This window comes from Crocodylus siamensis, chromosome 1 (assembly GCF_052110815.1).
Source record: "Crocodylus siamensis isolate JL-2025a chromosome 1, ASM5211081v1, whole genome shotgun sequence".
Lineage (NCBI taxonomy): Eukaryota > Metazoa > Chordata > Crocodylia > Crocodylidae > Crocodylus > Crocodylus siamensis.
This window is the reverse complement of record NC_143395.1, coordinates 245,392,636-245,415,710: the sequence shown is the minus strand read 5'-3', so window position 1 is coordinate 245,415,710 and position 23,075 is coordinate 245,392,636. Positions and strand designations below refer to the sequence as shown.

Genomic DNA, 23,075 nt, shown 5'->3' with positions numbered 1-23,075 from the left:
CGAGGACGTGATTTATGATATGGCACGCATGATGACAGCGCTAGCCCACCTGATCCTTCAGTGCTCTGGGAGACCTGAAATGTCTATTTATACAACCTTGCCCTTGATTTACATCAAAAAGGCCATTAGAAGAGCCAAAACATTTAACTCACCTCCTGACCAGACTTTGCAGAGTTTTCTGAATGTAAAGATTCAATCTCTCCTTCAATCATGGCAGCTTCTAGGCACTCATGCAGATCTTTAAAGCCATTAACCTGGAGGGGGTACTGGCCAAACATTTCTGTGTTTTCAAATTTCTTACCTAAGCAGAAGACAGATATTAACAGTTCAGGCTTCACAAATAAGTGTTTATCATTTAAACTTCTTACCACTCAAGTGTGTTACAGTTCGCAGTGCTGGTCCCATATTATGCTGTAGTCATGAGCAAATTAATTATATACAGCTTTGGAGAGGAAATATCAGAGATATTAAAATGACTATTTTCCTCCTAAAGCACTAACAGTTAATACCTGCATACAATTAGGTATTTAACAATTATTTTTACTTCTCAACAGATGTGCATAGTGTTATACAAATATAAAATGACGATCCAACTCTGGAAATACAAAATAACCTCTCAGTGGGCAAGTCTACATATGCAAATACTGCTGGATGGGTTTAGTCCAGAGTAATTTACTCTGGAGTAAACCCACCCTGGGCAGGCATCTACACAAGCGCCCATTTGGGAGCAGATTTGCTGCTCCTGAAAGCAGTGTGCACCAGCCCTCTGCAGTACCCTCTAGATTCCCCCTGGGCAGTATCCCAGGGGCTGACAGGGAGCACAGGGTCAGGAGACAGCCATCTCCTGGCAGGAGCTGGGAGATTGCTCCCTGTCGCCAGGAGCTGCCTGCAGCCAGGGCAGGCTCTGGTGACACATCCCAGGCAGGGACAATGTCCCCTGGGCCTGGCAGCAGGAAGCTTCTAGCTCCAGCTCCCTGACTGGGACCAGGGGGCTTGGAAAGAGCTGTGGGGGAGGGGAGGGGAACTACCCCTTCCCTGCACCTCTTTCCAAGCCCCATGCCTCGATCCCCAATTAGGTCATTGGGCTGGGACCTGCCTCTGACTGGGACAGTTCCTAGCCAGTCCTGGGATGCATGAGTAAGTCTGCACATTGGAGCTGGCTGGGAACTGTCTGAAACAAGACAAACCCCAGCCAACTCCAGGATGCACACGCAAACTTCCCTGCACAGCACGTGGCTTGCCAGGAACTATCCCAGTTAGGGGCAGATCCGAGCTAGCTTTAGGCTGGGCAGGGAACTATCCCCATGCAGGGAACTCCCTGCCCCTGCTCCACAGTCATGAAGTGGGGGCTGAGAGCTCCCTGCTGCCAGGGCAAGGGGGCATTGTCCCTACCTCGACTCTGGTAGCAGAGCCCACCCTAGCAGTAGGCAGCTTCCAGGGGCAGGGAGCAATCTCCCACCCCATGCTGCCCAGCTGACAGGGAGTAAATTTGCTTCCAGTCAGTCAGTCTTACTGCGCATTAAGTACTAGGCATTTAATCTACCACTAACATTTGCAAGTAGCAAATTAACTGCTGAGTACAGCAAATTACTGTGAAGTAAGGGTCTCTACATGTAGACACAGATGTTTACTATGCAGTAATTTGCTCTACTGCACAGTAAAGTGTCTCGTGTAGATGCACCCCAGATTTCTTAAATACATCTGCACAGTCTCAGTAGAATCACAAGACAATAAAATGTGATAAAGGATTACTTGAAAAAAATAAGTTCTACAGCATTAACCCATAAGAGAGGACATTCATAATTTCTACCTTAAGAATACTGCACATCTGTGCAAAATGAATGTAAAGGACATCAAAGTCAGAGACTGAGAAATGATGGTGACAAAAGGTTAAAAAAAGAAACTAATTCATTTTCATTTATTCTCTGGTTCAGAAAAGTCCAGTTTCATGACCAATTTCCTTGACACGCGGGTGATAAATGAAAACAATCTGATCTGAGTGCAGAGCAGAAGTAAGAACGTTGAAGCAAAGCAGTAAGTTTGGAGGATGGATTTAAAAGACGACAGTGAAGTGGGAAAGTCGTCAGAAAGAGGATGTTTCAGATAGTAGGATAGTCTGTAAGTCTTGCAAAAGTGATAGGTGCTGCATTTTTTCAGAAAACACATCTCAGTCCAATACAAAGTAATTAATTTTTTTTTTAACTGGGCTAAAAAAAAAACAGAGAGAAAGAAAGGGAACTGCTCACCAACAAGCAAAAATAAGACCTGCTCAGTTTAATGAAATAATGACCTCAAACCATGTTGTCAGTCAAGTCTCAGTAACAGCGAATTTATAACCCCCACCACTAAATTTTGCAGCATTTCAAATCTATTAGAAATTATTAGAAGTGTCTTCCGAGCTCATGATTCGTCACATATTTACCCCCATATCGCCTTGATTCATATACTAAAACATTCATTTCAAAATTGCTTTTTGATTAAAAAAAATATTTCTGTGGAACAAAACAGGTATGGACATGTGTTAAACAAGTATAAACAAGGAGCTTTTCTAGCTGAATTACAATAAAATGCATGCATACCTTCAAGCACACCCACTGCTAGAAATCGTCCATAGAACAACTCTACCATTGGGTTCTTTGGCTTCTCTCCATCCCTAAAAACATTAAATATGTAACTATATGATGAAAAACAGTAACATCACACACTAGAAAACATAACACTTGGTTTATTATGGAAACAATATATAACAACTGTTATTAAAAATGAAATACTCTGCTACAGCCAAGCTTTCTACTTTTTATCTGAATGGTAATGTAGAGGTTAGCATATTTACAAAAGTAAGATCTATTCTGGAACTAAACTTAGTGCAGTTTATTAAGCGTTTTTTTCTGGATAGTTCTGTGCATATTTTAAAAACCAGAACCAATTCACAAGATGGCTGAAAACATACATGAAGAGTTTTCTTTAACAATCCTGTAACATTTAAATGGTACAATTTGCAGATGTTCAGCATCCCAGATGATTTGCAACCTTGGGTGGGGCTCCACTCTCTGCTTCAGCTCAGCAGGGCTGGCCCTGCCTCTCTGCTCCCTGGCTGGAGCTCTGGCAGAGACTACAGGTACAATGGTGTCTGCCTGGCTTCCTCCTGCTTCCCACCATGATCCTTCCACCCCACAACGTTCCGTGCTCAAGCAGGGATTCCCCCCTCCCCTCTCGTTACACAGTCACTTCCCAGCATTAGCTACCATATCACATGCTGGCTATGGTCCATGCTGTGGGAGACAGGACAGAGGCAGACAAGACAGTGTCCACTTAGGGCTTTTTATAGCTAATGAACAGGTAGCTGGTAATGTCCTTCCATTTCTTCCTTGGAACAAGTTGTTTAAGAAGAGCTTGATCTAACGAGAGCCTTTTGTCTTATTTTGATGGGCTGAAAAATGCTATCAACTCTCTGTACAGCTCCCTGCTGTGTAACAAATTGCTCCCAGCTAGCTCCCTGCTGGTCAGGAGCAGTGAAGGGGGGTGGGACAGACAACCCCCTCCCTAATCAGAGATCACAGGATCCTGCCTGGACCTGGACACACCCCGCTCAGCTCAGACCTGTGGAAGGGAAGGGAGGGCTGCTCTAGCACCTCCCCCGGCATCTAGCCTGAGCCATTGCAGGCATATGTCTGCATTTATGGAATGAAAAGGGAATGTCTATCCACCTCCAAATCAGTTCAAGCGTTGCAGGTTACACTAACCTGCAATGATTGAATCAATTCAGGCTCAGGCTTTTTGAATGTCCATCCCTAACCATTAAGTTCATTAAGTCTCCCAAAATATAAAAAGGGAGCAAAATCTTAGGGATAGATCCTGTTCTAAATGAAATCCCATTCAACTTTGATTCCCTGAAAAAAAACATTAACACAGAAGGTGGATGCGTATTCCTCCACTTCCTCCTAGCTGTTGTAACAGTCTATGACTAAGAATACGAATGGACTGTTACTGTAGCCATGATGGTCCAGAAAAATATACAGAAAGCAAGGGGGTTTTCTAGCAATATTTTCATTTGGATCAACTGTATAACTGGTAGAAATATTAGGCAGACTTTCAGGCACAGTGTCCTTCTTCAAGTCACCTTCAGCCTAAGATGACCCTGGGACCCCTTGGCACGCGAGGTATACTGCCTACCTGGAGCGAGGATTCAGGACGTGAAAGGGATGCTCCAGACCGTAATCCAGCCCACCGATTATTACCCCATGGTCCTAGTCCATGTGGGCACTAACGATGCAGCCAGGAGGAGCCCTGATCGCCTGATGGAGGACTACCACACTCTGGGGTGCATGCTGAAGGAGATGGGCGCACAGGTGGTTTTCTCTTCTATCCTGCCAGTGAGTGGACGAGACAGATGGCACGAAACGTGCATCGTGGAGACCCACTGGCAACTACAGGAATGGTGCTTCGAGGAGGGCTTTGGCTTCTTCAGCCATGACCGGCACATCACGACGAGAGACATGCTGGGATGGGATGGGCTCCACCTTTCCCCTAAAGGTAAGCATGTGTTCCCTTTTAGGTTGGAGGACCTCCTCCGGCGGGCTTTAAACTAGGCTCATCAGGGGAAGGGGAAGATGAGGGTGGAGGAAACAGACTGCCAGACCAAACAGCACCCACAACTACAGCCCAACCCAGACCAACAAACGAAGCGAATAAACAAGAAAGAGATAGGGGCCAGGGTAACGCTGGGACTAGGGGGTCAGTACACACACCCACAGGAGGCCTCAAATGCCTCTACACAAACGCTCGTAGTATGGGCAACAAGCAGGAGGAACTCACCCTCCTGCTGGCTGACACCAGCCTGGACATAGCGGGGATTACGGAAACATGGTGGAACGCAATGCATGATTGGGCAGTGAATGTCAGGGGCTATAGGCTGTACAGGAGGGACAGGATAGGAAAGAGAGGAGGGGGAGTGGCACTCTATATTAAGGAGGAATACACATCCTTGTCAATTAGCAAGGAGTCAGGGGAGGGGCACTCTGAAGTGCTTTGGGTTAGAGTACAAGGCAGTCAAGGGGAAAGAGACTTAACAGTGGGAGTCTACTACAGACCTCCCAACCAGGAAGAAGAGCTTGACCAGGAATTCTTGGGTCAGCTCACAGAGGTAGTGAAGGCTAAGGATGGGGTAGTCATGGGGGACCTGAACTTCCCAGACATCTACTGGGAAGAACAGTCAGCCAGGTCTAAACGCTCACGTAGATTCTTGGCCAGAGTGCAGGAACTCCATCTAACCCAGGAGGTGCACAGCCCCACCAGGGGAGATGCCTTGTTGGACCTAGTGCTGGCCACGGGTGATGACCTGGTGAGGGGGCTGCGGGTGCTCAACCACCTGGGCGACAGCGATCATCGCCTGCTGGAATTCACCATCCAGCGCAAGGTGGCAAAGGCATGCAGTAAGGTAGCGGACCTAGATTTTAGGAGGGCAAAATTTAATGAGCTAAGGAGGATAGTTGGAGAAGCGCTGAGGTCCCGGAGGGGAGGGGAGCCAGGTGTCCAAGGAGAGTGGTCGCTCCTTAAGAAGATGATCCTCCAAGCCCAAAGGAAGGTAATCCCAATGAGGATTAAAGGGAGCAGGAGAGCACACAAGCCTCTGTGGCTCACCAAAAGCATCCGGGAATGTCTCCTTGCTAAAAAGGAGGCTTACACCCAATGGAAAGAAGGGGTCATCACTAAGGAGGACTATTCTGTAGTTGCTCGGGGATGTAGGGGGGTAGTTAGGAAGGCCAAGGCAGAGATGGAACTGGGACTAGCTTCCCAGATTAAGGACAATAAGAAGTACTTTTTTAAATACATAGGGGGTAAAAAGAAGGTCCCGGGTAATGTGGGGCCCTTGCAGGATGAGTTGGGAAACTTGGTCATCACACTGGACGGCAAACCTAACATGTTTAACGATTTCTTTACCTCCGTCTTCCTAAGTAGGGACCAGAACAGCCACCTCCCTGCTGAGCCCCCCTCGGGCCCTGGGGGAGGCACACCTGGGCCTCGGGTTAGCGAGGATTTAGTTAGGGAGCTTCTGGAGGGGTTGGACGTATTCAAGTCAGCCGGTCCGGGTGATCTCCACCCTAGAGTTCTAAAGGAACTTGCCGAGGTCATTGCAAGTCCCCTGGCACAACTTCACGAGTACTCGTGGTGCTCTGGTGAGGTACCGGAGGACTGGAAGAGGGCGAACGTGGTCCCCATCTTCAAAAAAGGCAGGAAGGAGGACCAGGAAAACTATAGGCTGGTTAGTCTTACCTCGATCCTAGGCAAGCTGTTCAAGAAAATTATGCTGGCACACATCCAGGAGGGGCCAGCAGGGGACTGCATGCTTAGGGGCAACCAACATGGGTTCATCAGTGGCAGGTCCTATCAGACCAACCTGGTGGCCTTTTACGATCAGATCACCAGATCCCTAGATGCAGGGGTAGCAGTGGATATAGTCTTCCTGGACTTCTGTAAGGCTTTCGACACTGTCTTTCACCCCGTTCTCATTAACAAACTGGGGGGATGTGGTGTAGACACCCACACAGTTAAATGGGTCGCCAACTGGCTGGAGGGCCGCACCCAGAGGGTGGTAGTGGATGGGTCCTTCTCGACCTGGAAGGATGTGGGCAGTGGGGTTCCGCAGGGCTCGGTCCTCGGGCCTGCACTGTTCAACATCTTCATCAGTGACTTGGATGAGGGGGTAGAAAGCACCCTGTTCAAGTTTGCTGATGATACTAAGATGTGGGGGGATGTGGGTGCACTAGAAGGGTGCAATAGGCTACAAGCTGACCTTGACAGGTTGCAACGGTGGGCGGATGAGAATAGGATGGGGTTTAACACTGATAAGTGCAAGGTGTTGCACATGGGGAGGAAGAACCGGCACCACACTTACAGGTTGGGGAACTCCCCTCTTGCCAGCACGGAGACGGAAAAGGATCTTGGAGTCGTCATTGACTCCACGATGAACATGGGCCGGCAGTGTGGGGAGGCAGTCAAGAAGGCCAATCGTACCCTGTCATGCATCCACAGATGCATCTCGAGCAGGTCCAGGGAGGTGATCCTCCCCCTCTATGCGGCACTGGTCAGGCCGCAGCTGGAGTACTGCGTCCAGTTCTGGGCGCCACACTTCAAGAGGGACGTGGACAATATGGAAAGAGTTCAGAGGAGGGCCACTCGTATGATCAGGGGTCAGCAGGGCAGGCCTTATGAGGATAGGCTACGGGACCTGAACCTGTTTAGCCTCCACAAGAGAAGGCTAAGGGGGGACCTTGTGGCCTGCTACAAACTGGTCAGGGGGGATCAGCAGGTATTGGGGGAGTCCCTGTTCCCCCATGCGCTGCCAGGAGTGACCAGGAATAACGGTCACAAACTGGCGGAGGGTAAGTTTAGATTAGATATTAGGAGGCGCTACTTCACAGTCAGGGTGGCTAGGGCCTGGAACCAGCTTCCAGGGGAAGTGGTGCAGGCTCCTAGCCTGGGGATTTTTAAAAGGAAGTTAGATGAGCACCTTGCCGGGGTCATCTGACCCCGGGGCTCTTTCCTGCTAAGGCAGGGGGTCGGACTAGATGATCTACCTAGGTCCCTTCCGACTCTAGCTACTATGAAACTATAAGGTGATGCACCTGGGGAGGAACAACTGGCACCATACCTACAGGTTAGGGAACTCCCCTCATGACAGCACGGAGGAGGAAAAGGATCTGGGGGTCATCACTGACTCCAAGATGAACATGGGCCGGCAGTAGGAAGGCCAACTGTACCTTGTCATGCATCCACAGATGCATCTCGAGCAGGTCCAAAGAGGTGATCCTTCCCCTCTATGCGGCACTGGTCAGGCCGCAGCTGGAGCATTGCATCCAGTTCTGGACACCACACTTCAAGAGGAATGTGGACAGCATGGAGAGGGTCCAGAGGAGGGCCACTCGTATGATCGGGGGACAACAGGGCAGGCCCTATGAGGAAAGGCTAGGGGACCTGAACCTGTTCAGCCTCCAAAAGAGAAGGCTGAGGGGGGATCTTGTGGCCTGTTATAAACTAGTCAGGGGGGATCAGCAGGCATTGGGGGAGTCGCTGTTCCCCCGAGCTCTGCCAGGAGTGACCAGGAATAACGGTCACAAGCTGGCAGAGGGTAGGTTTAGGTTAGATATTAGGAGGCGCTACTTCACGGTCAGGGTGGCTAGGGTCTGGAACCAACTTCCAAGGGAAGTGGTGCAGGCTCCTACCCTGGGGGTGTTTAAGAGGAGGTTAGATGAACATCTTGCTGGGGGTCGTTTGACCCCAGTATTCTTTCCTGCCATGGCAGGGGGTCAGACTAGGTGATCTGCTCAAGTCTCTTCCGACCCTAGAAACTATGAAACTATGAAGGTACAGTACACTACTATCATTTTTTCACTGTCTTAACCATAATGGAATAGGACAGGACTCAAAATACTTAGAGTGTGGAAATACAACTATTATTTTACTACAGATTTTATTTAGCAGTAAGGAGTGGACACATGGCCAGCTCTCCTAAGCTTACAGCTACCTTGGGGTGCAACCAATTAGAAGACCAGACACACAATACAAAACCAGATTAATGGAGCACTTACTCCATTTTCCAACAAGTGCAGTGACTTACACTGGCACAAGACTGTACATCATGCCCACTCCACTTTTATCTCACAACAAAGTTAAAACACTCTCAAGTATATATGTTTGTGCCCTCACCCATAGATACATAGATGTAAGGAAAAATTAACAATTTCTTGAATTAGAGTGGTCAGAGGTTGGTACTGGAAAGGCCAAAAGAGGAGTGGCAACATGTGGCTACTAGAAAGAGGTCCCCAAAATGCCAGCGGAACAGACTAAAGTCAGCAACTATAGTCAAGCACTCTGCAGTGGAACAGCTGAGGATAAGGCAGAGATAAGGACACCAGAAGGCAAGAACCCAGAGGACTCAGCAGTCTAGAGAGCATGAAGTGCAGGGCCCCAAGCCTAGAAACTTTAAGACCACTTCTGCAAGAAGGAAGAAAAGAGTGGTGATAGTTGGCAACTCCCTTCTGGAGGGTACAGAGGCACTAATTTGTTATTCAGATTTGAGGTCATGGGATGTGTGCTTTCTTCCTGGAGGCCATATTCAGGATGTTACTGAAAAACTAGTAGAACTCATCCATCTCCAGGACCACTACCCTTTCCCACTTGTCCATATAGACACCAATGATGTTGCCAGAAATGACACCAAGCAGATCAGAAGAGACCGTAAGGCTCTTGGCAGGAGGATTAAAGAGCTTACAGCACAAGTGGTGTTCTCATCAATCCTTCCCTTGGACGGCAAAGGCTCGGGAAGGGACAGTCATATCTTGTAAGCAAATAAATGGTTGGGACAGTGATATCAACGTGAAGTCTTTGGATTCTTCAAAAATGGATGGATGTTCTGGAGAGAAGGACTGGTATCAACAGATGGGATTAATCTCACTAGAACACGAAAGAATACCTTTGGGGATCATATGGTCAACATAATAAGGAAGGCTTTAAATTAGGTACCATGAAGGATGGTGAACAAAGCCTCCAGCAACAAGACAAAATGTAGACGGGAAACTACTAGAAGCAACAGCTCCATGCTGTGAAAAGAGCAGAAAACCAAAGGACAGCAAAAAATGACCCAGAAGGGAAGTGGGTAGACCGGAACACAAAATATTAGAGGTGCACCTAATACAATATGGGACCAATACATCGGTCCCATATTGGATCAGCAGTGATATAAGGAAAAGTGACAGTATTGGAAATCAGCTTTTTATGGCTGATGTAGCCAATAATGGGACCAATAAATGCCCTGTGCATACGCAGCTGCAGTGCAGGACATGGGCAGCCAGGAGCACAGCCTGGCAGTGTGGAGAGAAGCCAGGTTCAGCTGGTAAGTCTGTTGTGAGGGAAGGGGGTATGAGGAGGGGAGAGATCAAGGTCCTCGTGGTGAGGGAGGGAGTGGGGCTTGGGCTGGGGCAGGTGCTGCACAGCCAGGGTAGGGCGTAGGATGGAGCCACAAGTGTCTCGTCCAGGGACATGGGGGGGGGGGGTCGTAGCAGCTCCAGCTGGTGCATGCACCCTAGGAAGACATGGGGGGGTGCCCCTGGATCTGTGCAGGATGAGGGCAGGCTGCCACTGTGGGCTAGGGTCAGGGCAGCACCAGGCTCTTTCTGATGGGGTTGAGCCAGGGCTGTGCTCAGCAGTGGCTCTGGGAGGGGTGCTCAGGAGGACTATGGCAAATTTTGGAGTGGCTGCAGTCTTCCCCACCCCCACCATAGTCCCCTTCCCAGCACCACCACTGCCGCCCACCCCAAGCACAGCCTGGCCCAGCCCCCTCGCCAGGAAAATCCCAGTGTTGCCCTTGACCCTGGCCCCAGCCCGCAGCTGCAGCCTGCCCTTGCCCCGCACAGATTCAGAGGCACCATACCCTGCCCCTCAAGCCCTCCCAGGTTGCATGTAGTGGTAAAGAGCTGCCCTCCCACCATGCACTCTGGATGAGCTGCTCATGACTCCATCCTGCGCTCTGCCTTCACTGGGCAGCACCTGCCCTTGCCCCAGCTGCACTCCCTCCCTCAACACAGGGGCCTCCATCTGCACCCCCATTCTCCCTTCCCTCCTTCCTTCCCCCACAACAGACTTACCAGCTGGACGCCACACTCCGTGCTGCCTGGCTCCATACTAGAATCGGATAGGTATTGGCTGATATGGCTTGCTAAAAATCAGCCATAGGTATCGGCCCAAAAAATCTCTATTGGTGCACCCCTACAAAATATATCCAATGTATGTATACAAATGTGAGCATTATGAAGAATAAACAGTATGGGCTCAAAGCTATAGCCTGTGAAAAGAACTATGATCCGATTTGTACTGCAGGGACCTAACAGAGCAGCTCTTATAGCTGGACTGTCAACATTGATAGTTGCAATCTGTTTCAGAAAGACAAGGATGGGAGAAAAGGTGGTGGTGTTGCCTTGCATGTCAATAATACATATACTTGTTCCCTGGTTCATGAGGAAGACGACAACAGATCAAAATGTGTTTGGGTGAAGATAAATGGTGAAAGATACAGCACTGCTGAAGTGGGGATTTGTTGTAGGTTACCAAGTCAGAAAAAGGAGACGGATGAAGCACTCTTCAAGGAAATGACAAATTATCCAAAAATTATAAGACAGTACTTATGAAAGACTTCATTTTTCTGGAAGAAAAATGCAAACAAACATAAAATGTCAAGCCGGTTAATATCTTGTATGGAGGACAACTTTTTGTTCCAGAAGGTAGTGAATACACCTAGGGCACAGATTCTCAACCATAGTGCTGCAGCACTGTGGGGCGCCACAAGATCATTTGAAGGGTGCCCCAGTGAGGAGATAAGCAGATAAAGGGCAGGCTCAGGCTCTCCCTGCTTAATTTCTTCCCCACCCCAACTGCCTGCCTTATTTGGCAGGAAGCCCTATAATAAACAGGATGCCACTCAATTCACAAAAGTTATGAAATAGTACCTCGAGTCTAAAAAGGTAGAAAACCACTGATCATCTAAAGGATTATCTATTTTGGATCTTGTCCTGACCAATAGGGAAATTGGTGGAGGATATCAAGATGATGGGCAACCTGAGGGGAAGAAATCATGGTATGACAGAATTCCAGATCCTGAGACAAGGAAACCATTAGGTCAGAACTAATAGACTAAGATTTCACAAAGGCAAAATTCAACTGACTAAAGGAGATAATAGCCATGGTGCCATGGGAAGACAGACTGAAAGGGAAAGGCACCCAAGAGGATGGGAGGCTTCTGAAGGGGATGGTATTGAAAGCCCAACAAGAAAACACTGCAACATGATGGAAGCAAAAGAAGAATGGTAAGAGACCAATCAGGCTGCACAAGGAACTTTTAGGATACCTCAAATAATAAAGGAAAGTACAGAGACAATGGAAAGATAGGCAGGTCACCAAAAAAGTATCCAAGGAAGCAGCAAGAACTTGCAGGGATCAAACCAGGAAAGAAGAGGTTCACCTCATAAAGGAGATTAAAGACTACAAGAAGAGGTCTATAAGTATGTTGGTCAGAAAAGAAGGACCAAGAAAGCTATGTGTCCAGGGTTAACTCATCAGGGGAACTCTTAACAGAAGATGCAAGGAAAGAGCAACTACTCAGCAGCTACTGTGCCTCAGCTTAAACTGCAACCAGAGCCCTAATAACAATTATTTGGATAAGGAAGAAACCAAGCAGAGGAATGAAGTGAGAGTCAGCAAGTTTTTGATGGGTCTGAATGAAATCAAGTCAGCAAGGCCTGATGAATTTCATTTCAGGATACTAAAGAAACTGGTAAAGGAGATGCTGGAGTCCTTGTCAATAATATTTACTAGCTCATGGAGGACAGTGAAGTGCCAGAGGGCTGGAGGTGGGCCAACATGTCCTCTAAAAGAGGCAGAGAGGAGGGCCCAGGGAACTACAGACCTATTCACCTCACCTCAATACCTGGAAAGTTCTGGAGCATAACCTAAGGAAGGCCATTTGAAAGCACACGGAGGAGGTAAGGTTGATTATGAGCAGCCAGCATGGATTTACTACGAATAAATACTGCCAAACTAATTTGGTCTTCTTGGACAAAATAACTACTTGGTTGGATGGAAATGCAGTGGATATAGTGTATCTGCATTTCAGCAAGGCTTTTGACAAAATTTCCCATGTGACCTCCTTATAAACAAATCAGAAAAATGTGGGGTAGACAAAACTACTATCAGCTGGACAGACAACTGCTCAATAGCCACTAGTAAAGGGTAATTATAAATGGATACACGTCAGAATGATGAGCTTTCAAGTGAAATCCCACAGGGGGTCTGTCCAGGGCCTGGCATGGTTCAACATGCTTATTAATTATTTAGATGCTGGAATATAGAGCTTCTTGAACAAATTTGCAGATTACACAAAACTGTGAAGGATCACAAACACATTGGAGGAGAGGAGCAAAATTAAGAAGGATACTGACAGACTGGGAAGCTGGCCTGGAACTTTCGTGTCCTTGTAATAAATTAGATGTTTTTCAAGAGTCAGAGATTGTAATGACAAGGAATTTAGCAGAATTTAGCAGATTCACTGGAATCGGACATGGCTGTGATATGAACACTTCTGCTATAGCCATTATGGCAGCTTGAGCTAACAGGATGAAATTCAATCCTGATAAACCCAACACATCAGCAAAAACAATCAAAAATATAAATAAAAAAAGGTGACACCTGGCTGGATGGCAGAAGTACACAGAAGGATCTAGGAGCCTTGTAGATCACAGACTTAATATAATTCTACACTATGATACAGCTGTACAAAGAATAAACAAGGTTCTGGAATGCATCAATAGATGCATTAGGCACAAGACAAAAGATGTGTCAGTGCATCTCCACTCAACACTGGTTAGGTCTCATCTAAAGCAGTGTGAAGTTTTGGGCTCCACATTTTAATAAGGACATGAAGAAATTAGAGAGTCCAGAAGCAGGTGACAAGAATGAGACAAGCTGGGGATTTTGACTGAAGTGTGCCAGTGCTTCTGCTGGGACTTAAATCCAGAGCCTCCTGGCTGCAGGGTCTTGCCCCTCCACTCACAGCAAGACCAATGGCCATATTTGGGGTCAAGAAGGAATTTTACTCCATGGTCAGATAGATAACAGGATGTGGGAGTTGTTGCCTTCCTCTGTAGCAGGGGCTGTGGGCCTCTTTTGGACTTCCAGTGTATATTTAACAGCCTTTGTACCAGTAGGACACTGGCAGCCATGGTCCCCCTGATGCACCTGTGGCAGATGAGGGTGTTATATCTTATGCTTAACAGGGTTGACTGCATAGTTGTACTAATACATTAGACAATGGATTCGTATACAATGGTTTGGAGAGCGATGGTCCTGCCTCTGGTGTGAGGCTGAACTAGATGACCCCTGGAGGTCCTTTCCAACCCTACTTTTCTATGAGTCTTTGATTCTATGTCCTCAAAACAGCTTTCCCTATACAGTGAAACTTTAAAAGCTGATTTAAATGGAAAATGCCAAACAAAACAACAAAACAAAAAATCAGCCACAGACTAGATTGTTTTAAGCATGGCTTAAAAAAGGACTACTGATTCTTATCCCATTACCTGGATTAGCTCTTATGATCCCTTTTTTCCTACTGATTTATTACTTTGCTTCCTCTCTTCATACTGGCCTCCACCCCTCCCTGACTTCTCTCCCAGCTGTGCCTTTTGTATGCAAATCACTTTCTGACAGCCTGCTTTGTGCATGTCCTTTCATGGCAGCTGATGAAGTGAGAGATATGGTCTCACAAAAATTTATGCATATTTGATTTAGTTAGCTGCTAATGTGCATTTCTACCCTGCCTTTTTTTCCCTTAATAGAGGAATACAGGTCCTTGTAATACAGGTCCCCTTTTTCGTCACCATAAATGAGGACTAAGTTATTTCTTCTGAAGTTTCCTCTTCATATCAGGGGACGATGATCAAAGGACATGGGAGGGAAGCAGTTTTCTTTAAAAATGATGGTTTATTTTTATTATAACATTTTGATAAATGCCATTTCTACAAGGAAGAAAACTCTCACCTCTCCTCTTCAGCTTTAATTTGGAAGGCATCTTCTAACCAATCTAACAGCTTGTGCGTGAACTCACTTACATCTTGCTGTTAAAAACAACAAACGATTAATAAACATTTATGTGTATTCCAGAAAACAACCAGGTGTTACTCACCTTCAAGAACTCCAAAAGAAAAACATTTTAACACCATATGACAATTGCTTCCTACACATGGATTCCAGATTGCATTGCAGTCCTTACCACCGCTCACTTATCATGGTGCTCCAACACATTTCATGTACCTCATTGTCTAAACCCTTTGGTATCTGACAAGGGATGACTGATGCTGCCCACATGGAATAGTGAATTCAGTATACTAACTGAATTATAACCTAATAAGTGAACGACATAACCTCATGTGGATAAAACTGACTGAAAGGAGAAGAATTGCCAAGATTGAGAGAAAACCAAAAGAATATACAAGTACCTAAACCCTCCAAATGAATATCTAGGACAAAACCATATCAGGACTATAATTGCCCAAAATGTTCTTTAGGTATCAGAAATAAGTTTCTTCCAAGAGCTATTAATTCCATTTAACTTCCAAATTGTACTTCTGAATGTGAAACTCTAGAATGCAAGTCTTTTAATAATGTGAATGATAAAAATAATTATTACATGTTTTTGTTCTTTTAATTTAAAAACAAAGATTATGAGAGGTTGTTTCTACTTGCAAGTTTTGCTCTGGTATGTGGAGAGAGTATGTGTGTCTGAAACTGACACTCCGAAGAAGTCATACCATATTCCATGGGGACAACAATCAAAAGAAAGAGAACAAAGTGAAACAGTTTCCATCAGCAGCAATTTATATAGTATGTTTAAACATGTTATGTTAAACATCTGTTAGACACAGCCATACAAAAAATGACCAATTTTATTTATAAATGTTTAAATGTTACCTGTTGAGAGTCGTTTGATTTGAAAGCATCTTTAAGAATTTCAACTGCTCTGGATGGATCAACATATTTTCTCTTTGAGCCAACAAGAAGTGCAAATAGATACCTCAGCTCACGCATGAAAGGCAAATTCCGATGTTCCTATATTTGAAAAGATTTAAAGTATTTCATGCAAAATAGTTGCACATATATAATCTTTTAACAGTAAAAAAGAAACTGGGCACATGCAGTATGTGACTACAGGGTAGAACAGACATCACACAATGAAGCAGATTAGCTGTGGCCAGGACGTGACCCAGCCAAGCTGATCTGATGCCTTGGACAAAACACATAGCCTGGTTTTCTACCCATTGATCCTGCAACACAACAGGCAACAAGTTCTCCATTTACAGAGACCCACCCTGGGAAACGTCTGGGACGAGTTTCTGGAAGCAAGGAATGCCAAGCGGTACTCCCGGGGCTAAAGAAGCCCGCTCCTTCATGGGAATTCCTAGGACATGCAGGATCAGGCCCCTTAACCTCAGGAACACCTGCCTGGAGCAGCTGGAGAGTGTGGGCAGCTCTGGGCTGTCCATACTCTCACACTATAAAGCTAACAGACATCTGCTGCAATAAAATAGCAGAAACTATTACTACCCTTTAGTTGGCGACATAAATTAAGACACTTATGGCATGGCAAATGGTACAGACATGTTTGATTTCCCTCTCTACCAACATAAAAATTGTTATAGCAGCACAAGGGCAATAGCTATTTATACCCTACATTTTGTGTACCACCATGATATGCAATATTCATTTAGGTATTGCTCATGTTGTGCCACAAGCATTTTGTTTGGGTCAAGCTACAATACAGATATTGGTATAAAGTTCTCAAAAGACTGCAGTCAAACTTGGATTCCTGAAAATTAGGTTTTATAAAGCCAAATTTAGTTGGTTATTTGTCAAGGGCTGGTGTTTGCAAGGGGAGGACCTCCTGGAGTTGTACTTATGACAGTAAAAAATTCAAAGGACTAAGTTTCCAAGGCTTGTGCCCATCATCACCCTTGGCCTTGATAAACTAGGAGCAACATGAAACAGCCTGCTCTTACATGTAGACAGACTTAGTTAAAATACTTGTGCGGGATTTTGCAGTTCTCCAACACTAAAGTGATAAATAAAAAATTGTAGAAGTAGGCCAGCAATATTTTTAACCTATAAAAATCTAAAAGAAAAGTACAGTAAATGGAAATGTATGGACGGACACCTCCGATTTAACCATAGCATTACAGGTGCTATACAATATCAGCCACACCTTTCTTACTTCAGCAGGGGTTGCTGATAAATGGTCATGAGTTTGAGGGAGATACAAGATTTGTATCTGCAGTAAGAATAATGGCATCCAGATCCTATACAGATGTTGGGGTACTAGTCAAACATAAATTACCTGCTGACAATAACTGCACACTACAGTCAAATAAAGAGCAAACTTGCTTAGGCAGTTCTATGGAAAGATGCTTGGTACGTGTGAGAATGTTTTGGGTAAAACTTATGCTATACATTATATTTAAAAAAGGAATAATAATTTCTACTGTACTTTGCATGCTAGCTTTCAGAGTCAGATCACCACATATCTGTTACCTGTTCTTCCAGCATTCCCAGGTGTGGGCAACATTTGCAGAATCAAAAGTAATGGAAGATAATGGCTGCACTACACCCAAAGCTCTTTTTCCAAAGTTTAAATCTTTGGGGAAGGGTTTATGACTTTTTACATTCAAATCAGATTTCTATTTGCATTTTCCTAATTCATTATGCTATTATGTTCCATATGCTATTTTACAGCAGTAAATTGTTAAATTGTATTTTATCTTAGTTTTGTAAACTACTTTACTGATCAAGATTTCAGATTTAAAAGCATTTTTCTATTAATATGCATCCATATCAATACTCAGCTTTCTTAAATTTTATTTTGGAATATACTGAACTCAGAATATTCTAGATCCCGTTCCTACTTCTGATTGATCAGGGTATATGTGAATGGACAGTCTTGCATCCTTCAGCTGCACCCCAAGGCTAACATAAGCTGCGTGGCAAACAGCATGTTTTAGATCATGTCAGTATATACCATCTATGAACCTATGTAGCTGCCATGTACAAGGTCCTGTATTCTCTTCCATCTCTACACAACCATGTAAATAGCCAGCATTTTTAACATTTTCTAATAAAGTTTTAAGTTTGAATCACGGTAGTGTCTAAATAGCCTAGTTGGGAATCAGGTCCCTGTTCTAACAAAAGCAATCTTCAGACCCATAATAAAAAGATATTTTGACTTCTAAGAACTCTGTTTGGTAGGGCTATGCAAAGTTTCAGTAGCCGATTAAATCTGGAGGTGATTCGGCCTAATTTGGCAGCCAAATTTCTGAATCCAAATTGAATCAGGAGACCCATTAATCTCTCTAAACTGAATTGAAAGCCTCCAAATTGATTGAGAGCAATTTGGAGAGATTCAGCCATAGACTGTATAGGCAGGCACTAGGCAGTGCTGGAGGGAGCAGCTGGATGAGCCCCAGCAGCCCCGGGAGAAGCCATGATTCTTCCAGCTGCTTCCCCAGCTGCCCCCCTTGCCCCCCGACCAGGGCGAAGTGGGCAGTGCTGGCAGCCCTGGGAGAAGCCACAAGGGCTGAGGGGAATAATTGGGGAGTTGGGAAATGGAACTGGGAGCTAAGGGAATAACTGGGGACTGGGGGGAACAGGGGTCTCCCTCTAGCTCCCAGTTCGATCCCCCAGCTCCCCAATCATCCCCCCGCAGCCCCTGCGGCTTCTCCCATGGCTGCCAGCACTGCCTGCCTGTATAGTCTATGGCCGAATAAGATTTGGCATAGAATATCTTTGCATTCAAATTTGGCCAAATTGAATCTGGATAGTGATTCAAGTCACTGAATCGAATAACGTCCCTCCAAATCACCGAATCCAAATCCAAACTGAACACTTTCCGCGTTGCACAGGCCTACTGTTTGTGCACCCCATTCTGTTTATTACAGCCTGCAACACTGTGGTTCATGGCTACTGATGCTTAGATGGCCTTTACCGAATGATCCAGTAGTGTTGTGATGCTGCTGCCACACTCTTGCACAGAGCTTGCAGCTGCGCAAGATATGGAGCAGGGTCTCACCATTGTAGCCACACCTTTGACACCTCTTATCTTGTCAGATGTATCAGATGACGCCAACAGGCATCTGAGACAGGCTCATTGGATGATGCACCACTCTACAAAGCACATGAAGTTCCCATAGAGCATGAAGTGGTTGCTGGTGTGGCCACTTTGAGGTGACCTCAAAGACCCTGTCCTGGTCAGATTTCAACTTCATGTCATAGAAGTACTTAGGCAGCATAGGATCCTTCAGGAACCTCTCAAGGAACAATAGTGATCTGGTTGTCAGTTGGAGCTGGGATTACCAAGACCTCCAGCACCTACCGCTCCTCACACCATTTCTTGGAGCACTGACACAGAGCTGATGCACTTCCCAAGGCACCACATGGCAAGGCCTTACTGTGGAGCTGAGCCTACGAAGTCCCTGCCACCTCATCTAAACTTTCCTGAGCTAGTTGTTGGAGGCCACATGGCCTGGTCCTTGCTGGATGGTGGCCTAGTAATCTTCCTTTTGGTGTCTCTTTCAGGGCACCAGCAGCAATGTTGTGTACCAGATCGAGGCAGGTCAGTAGGCAGAAGGCATAGGTGACTACTGCAGTGTTATAGAGGTCTCCTATATATGAAGGACACTGGTAACCCTCTGCAAATAGGGGATAAGCAGGATCTCATCCTGGCCCATAATAGCATATTCACCCACTTCTTTAGGAACTGCATGATTTCACCATCTCCTTTCTTGAGAGTTGTCTTAGGGACTGGTGTCTTCTCAAGAACAATAATATATGAGAAACAGAAGTGTTTATAATATAAATCTTCTTCCAGGAGGCCAGCAGGGAGGAGTCGAGTTTGTGGGCGCTCTGCACAATCCCAGGGATAATCTCTTCCAGAGTCTGTCTCACCAGGGGACTAGTGGCATGCCCCCATGGAAGTAGGCCTCACTCTCCTTCAGGTGCCTCATGGGCTCACCCTGTGTCTTGCCAGTAGCAGCCAGGACTGCGTTTCTTTCCCTTCAGTTGATATGCAGAGAGAGACATTTTGGAGGCATTGAAGAAGTCAAGCCCTATCCACCCAGCTACCACAGAACTTAGCATCCTCTGGAGATCACTGGGCTCATCAGCAGTGAGGACCAGGTTGTTTGCATAGGCCAGAATTATCAAATTATGGCCATCCTGTCTTTTGCACCTAATGCTTCTATTGATGCATCCCAAAACAGCATTCACCTTTTTTGACACTGCATCACACTGCAGACCCGTATTGAATCTGATCTATTAAGACTCCCAGATCCTTCTTTGAGGGGCTGCCATCCAGTCAAGTGTCACCCATTTTGTATTTATGATTATTCTTCCTGAAGCGTAGCACCTTGCATTGGTTAGTATTGTAATTCATGCTGCTAGCTCCAGTCCAGATTTCCAAACTTCCAAGATCCTTCCAAATTCCACACCTGTCCTCCAATGTGATCACAGTCCTTCCCAGTTTCATGTCATCTGCAAACATGCTCAAGAAGCTTTCTATGCATCCAAATTAGTAGTAAATACATCTATTAATAAACAATATAAATTTAATTATTTACGTTTAATTAATTGCATTTGTTTATAGATCAATAAAGTACACAGTACAGACCCCTTTAGAACGCCACTCAAAACCTCCTGCTATTCTGATATGTATCCATTTATAACTACCCTTAGCTTGCAGCTAGTAAGCCAGTTGTCTATTCACCTTATAACAGTTCTGTCCAGCCCACATTTCTCCAATCTGTTTATGAGAAAGTCACGTGGGACCTTGTCAAAAGCTTTGCTAAAGTCCAGCAACACTATATCCACGACATTTCCTTCATCTACCCAAGTAGTTACTTTGTCAAAAAAGGAGATCAAGTTTGTTTGACACAATTTGGTTTTTAGTAAATCCATGCTGGCTGCTTATGATCAGCCTTTCATAGAATCACAGAGAAATAAAGCTAGAAGGGACCCCCATAGGTCATTTACTCCAATCCCCTGCCTTGGGCACGATCAGCCCTATCCAAGCCATACTGTGCAAATCTATGGTCTAACCTCTTAGCAAAACCAGTCTACCATGATACAACCCAAGACATAATGCTCTAACCTGCCACAGGTAAAGCAGGGGGAACCACAGTAGCCAATGTCTTCCTGATGTAAAGGCTGTTAATACAGTCAGAAGATCCCAGGAAGTGGGCCATGCCCCCTCCACCAGATGCTTGCAAATTAACTTCTGTATGATATGCTCCAGTTCCTTCCCAGGTACTAAGGTGAGGTTAAACCATCTGTAGTTTCTTGTGTTCCCCTTTTTGCCTCTTTTAAAGAAGGGCACATCCATGGCCCTTTTCCAGTCCTCTGGTACCATGTCCACCTCTCACAACTTGATGAATATCATTGTCAAAGGCTCCAACATCTCTTTTTCCTGTCCCTTCAGTAGCCTTGGATGCAGTTCACAGGCCCTGATGACTTAAATATATTCAACAACTCTCCAACTGTCTGTCCTGTTATTTCATCCTTCAGCTTGCTGCCTTCTTTATCCAAGTAACCATTATTAAACATCTGGATGGAGCTTAATTCTACAGCAAAGAATGATGCAAACTAGCTGTTAGTAATTCTGCCTTACTTGCATTTTCTGTTTAGATATACCCCTAGTTGTTTAACAGTAGATCTGCAGCTTCCTTTGTCTTTTTTTCTCACTAATGTATTTAGAGACATTCTTCTTCTTGTCTTTAACCTCTATTGCCAGGTGTGACTCCTACTTTCATCTTTATCCATTTCGTCATTATCCATCCAAATCATTCTTTCATCCATTATATTGGTGCCACATCCTTCACCTTTTATCTTCACCCAAATGCATTATTATCTGCTATCTTCTTCCTCCTGAACCAGGGAACAAGTGTATGAGTTTGACATATGAAGTGACCACAGGTGTTCCTCAGACTCTAAACAGCAGGTCATTAGCATAACCATGCTTGCACTGTTGCCTTCCCTATCTTTCAACACTATACAATTGAGTAAGTCAGGTAATTATGCATTTCCTCTAACATCCAGGAGGGAGGAAACTATTATTATGCCTATTCTGTCATATGGGGGACTGAGTCAGAGGGACTGATTCACCCAAAATGACACAAGAAGTCTTAAGCAGAACCTAGAATTCATCTCCAAGCCCAGTTCTAGTACTGTCAACAAAAAAGGCCAGTGTTTATCCAAGTCCTTCACAAATCTGTTGGGAAAGGATGAGTTAACTATCAGCACTAAATTTCTAATCCAGAATGGCAGGTAATTTAATACCTGTGGGGGGGGGGGCGGAAATCACACTTGTGGCTAGACCTACTACACTACTCATTTTGCTGGCAAAACAGAGCTGGCCAGGGTGAGATGAGGTCTAACTTGTAACTAATTATGGTAAGCCTTCAGAACTGGGGTAACCCACTTCATATTAGGATGGGATGGGAGAGAGAAGGGGAGAGGTGTTAGAACAGGGGTGTCAAAATCATCCCATTCCAGAAGCCAGGTGAGGGGCACAGAGCTACTCTACTGGCTCGATTAGGCCCACAGATTGGCCCTATACGCCAGATCCATGTAGTGAACTGCTTGGACTAGCCATGTGTGCTGCTTGCAATGCATACACCAGCTCTACATACCATATTCAGACCACAGCGGTCCCATGCGTGGCATACCGTGGGTGGGGCCAGTCTCAGGTGCAGCCTACATGTGGAACCTGCGCACTGGACCCAGCTAGATCTGGCATGAACTGTGGACCTGACCAGGACCAGCCCCATGATCCAACATGCGTGGCGCAGGCAGCACAGGTGCCATATGTAGCACATGCCCCTGCCTGGCCCTGTGCTGTGTGCAGCCTGCACCAGATGGGCTCTGCACACTGACCCAAGCCAGTATGTGCTGGATGGATGTGGCAAGCAATGCTGCAAGCCAGAGGATATGGTTCTGACAGCAAAATCTAGCCTATAGGTCATACCTTTGACACCAGTGAGTCAGAATAAACTAAGGAGATAAATGGATATATTTAGTATATGCAACACCAACACAAGATGTGTTTTCATAATTGATTACAAAACAGCTACACCAGCAAAACCTTGCAGCTACAAATACAGACTGAAAACAAAATCTAGATCTCCAGACTTCATCCGATATCATGAAAGCATAATGCCCCAGAAAAATATTCCCTTACAGCTAAGCTCAAAGTGTTTAACTTGGTGCCTATGAAATGTTAACAATTTGATATTAGACACATACTGTGAAACTGAGCTGAAACAGAAATGCCATGGTAATCATTAGAAGTATATTTTTCTAATTTTACCTTTTGGTTTCGAGGTAAATCTTGAGCATTTGCAGGTGGACTGTAATTCAAAACTAGTCTTCGAAACTCCAGGAGGTTAAACAATGACTGGGAAAAAAAAAAAAAAAGAAATATGTAAATGCTTCTG

General features: G+C 45.4%; 1 protein-coding gene across 3 annotated transcripts in view; it reads right to left on the bottom strand.

Annotated features, from left to right (window-relative positions):
• The window catches only part of USP25 (ubiquitin specific peptidase 25), a 158,727-nt gene that overhangs the window by 58,663 nt on the left and 76,989 nt on the right, over positions 1-23,075 (bottom strand). For all 3 annotated transcript variants that reach the window (XM_090060085.1, XM_090060094.1, XM_090060105.1), the window contains 5 exons: positions 22,949-23,035; positions 15,514-15,651; positions 14,584-14,660; positions 2,580-2,653; positions 153-301 (listed from right to left, as the gene is read on the bottom strand). In XM_090060085.1, coding sequence (XP_089916211.1) covers positions 153-301; positions 2,580-2,653; positions 14,584-14,660; positions 15,514-15,651; positions 22,949-23,035 — 525 coding nt within the window. The remainder of the gene's footprint in view (positions 1-152; positions 302-2,579; positions 2,654-14,583; positions 14,661-15,513; positions 15,652-22,948; positions 23,036-23,075) is intronic.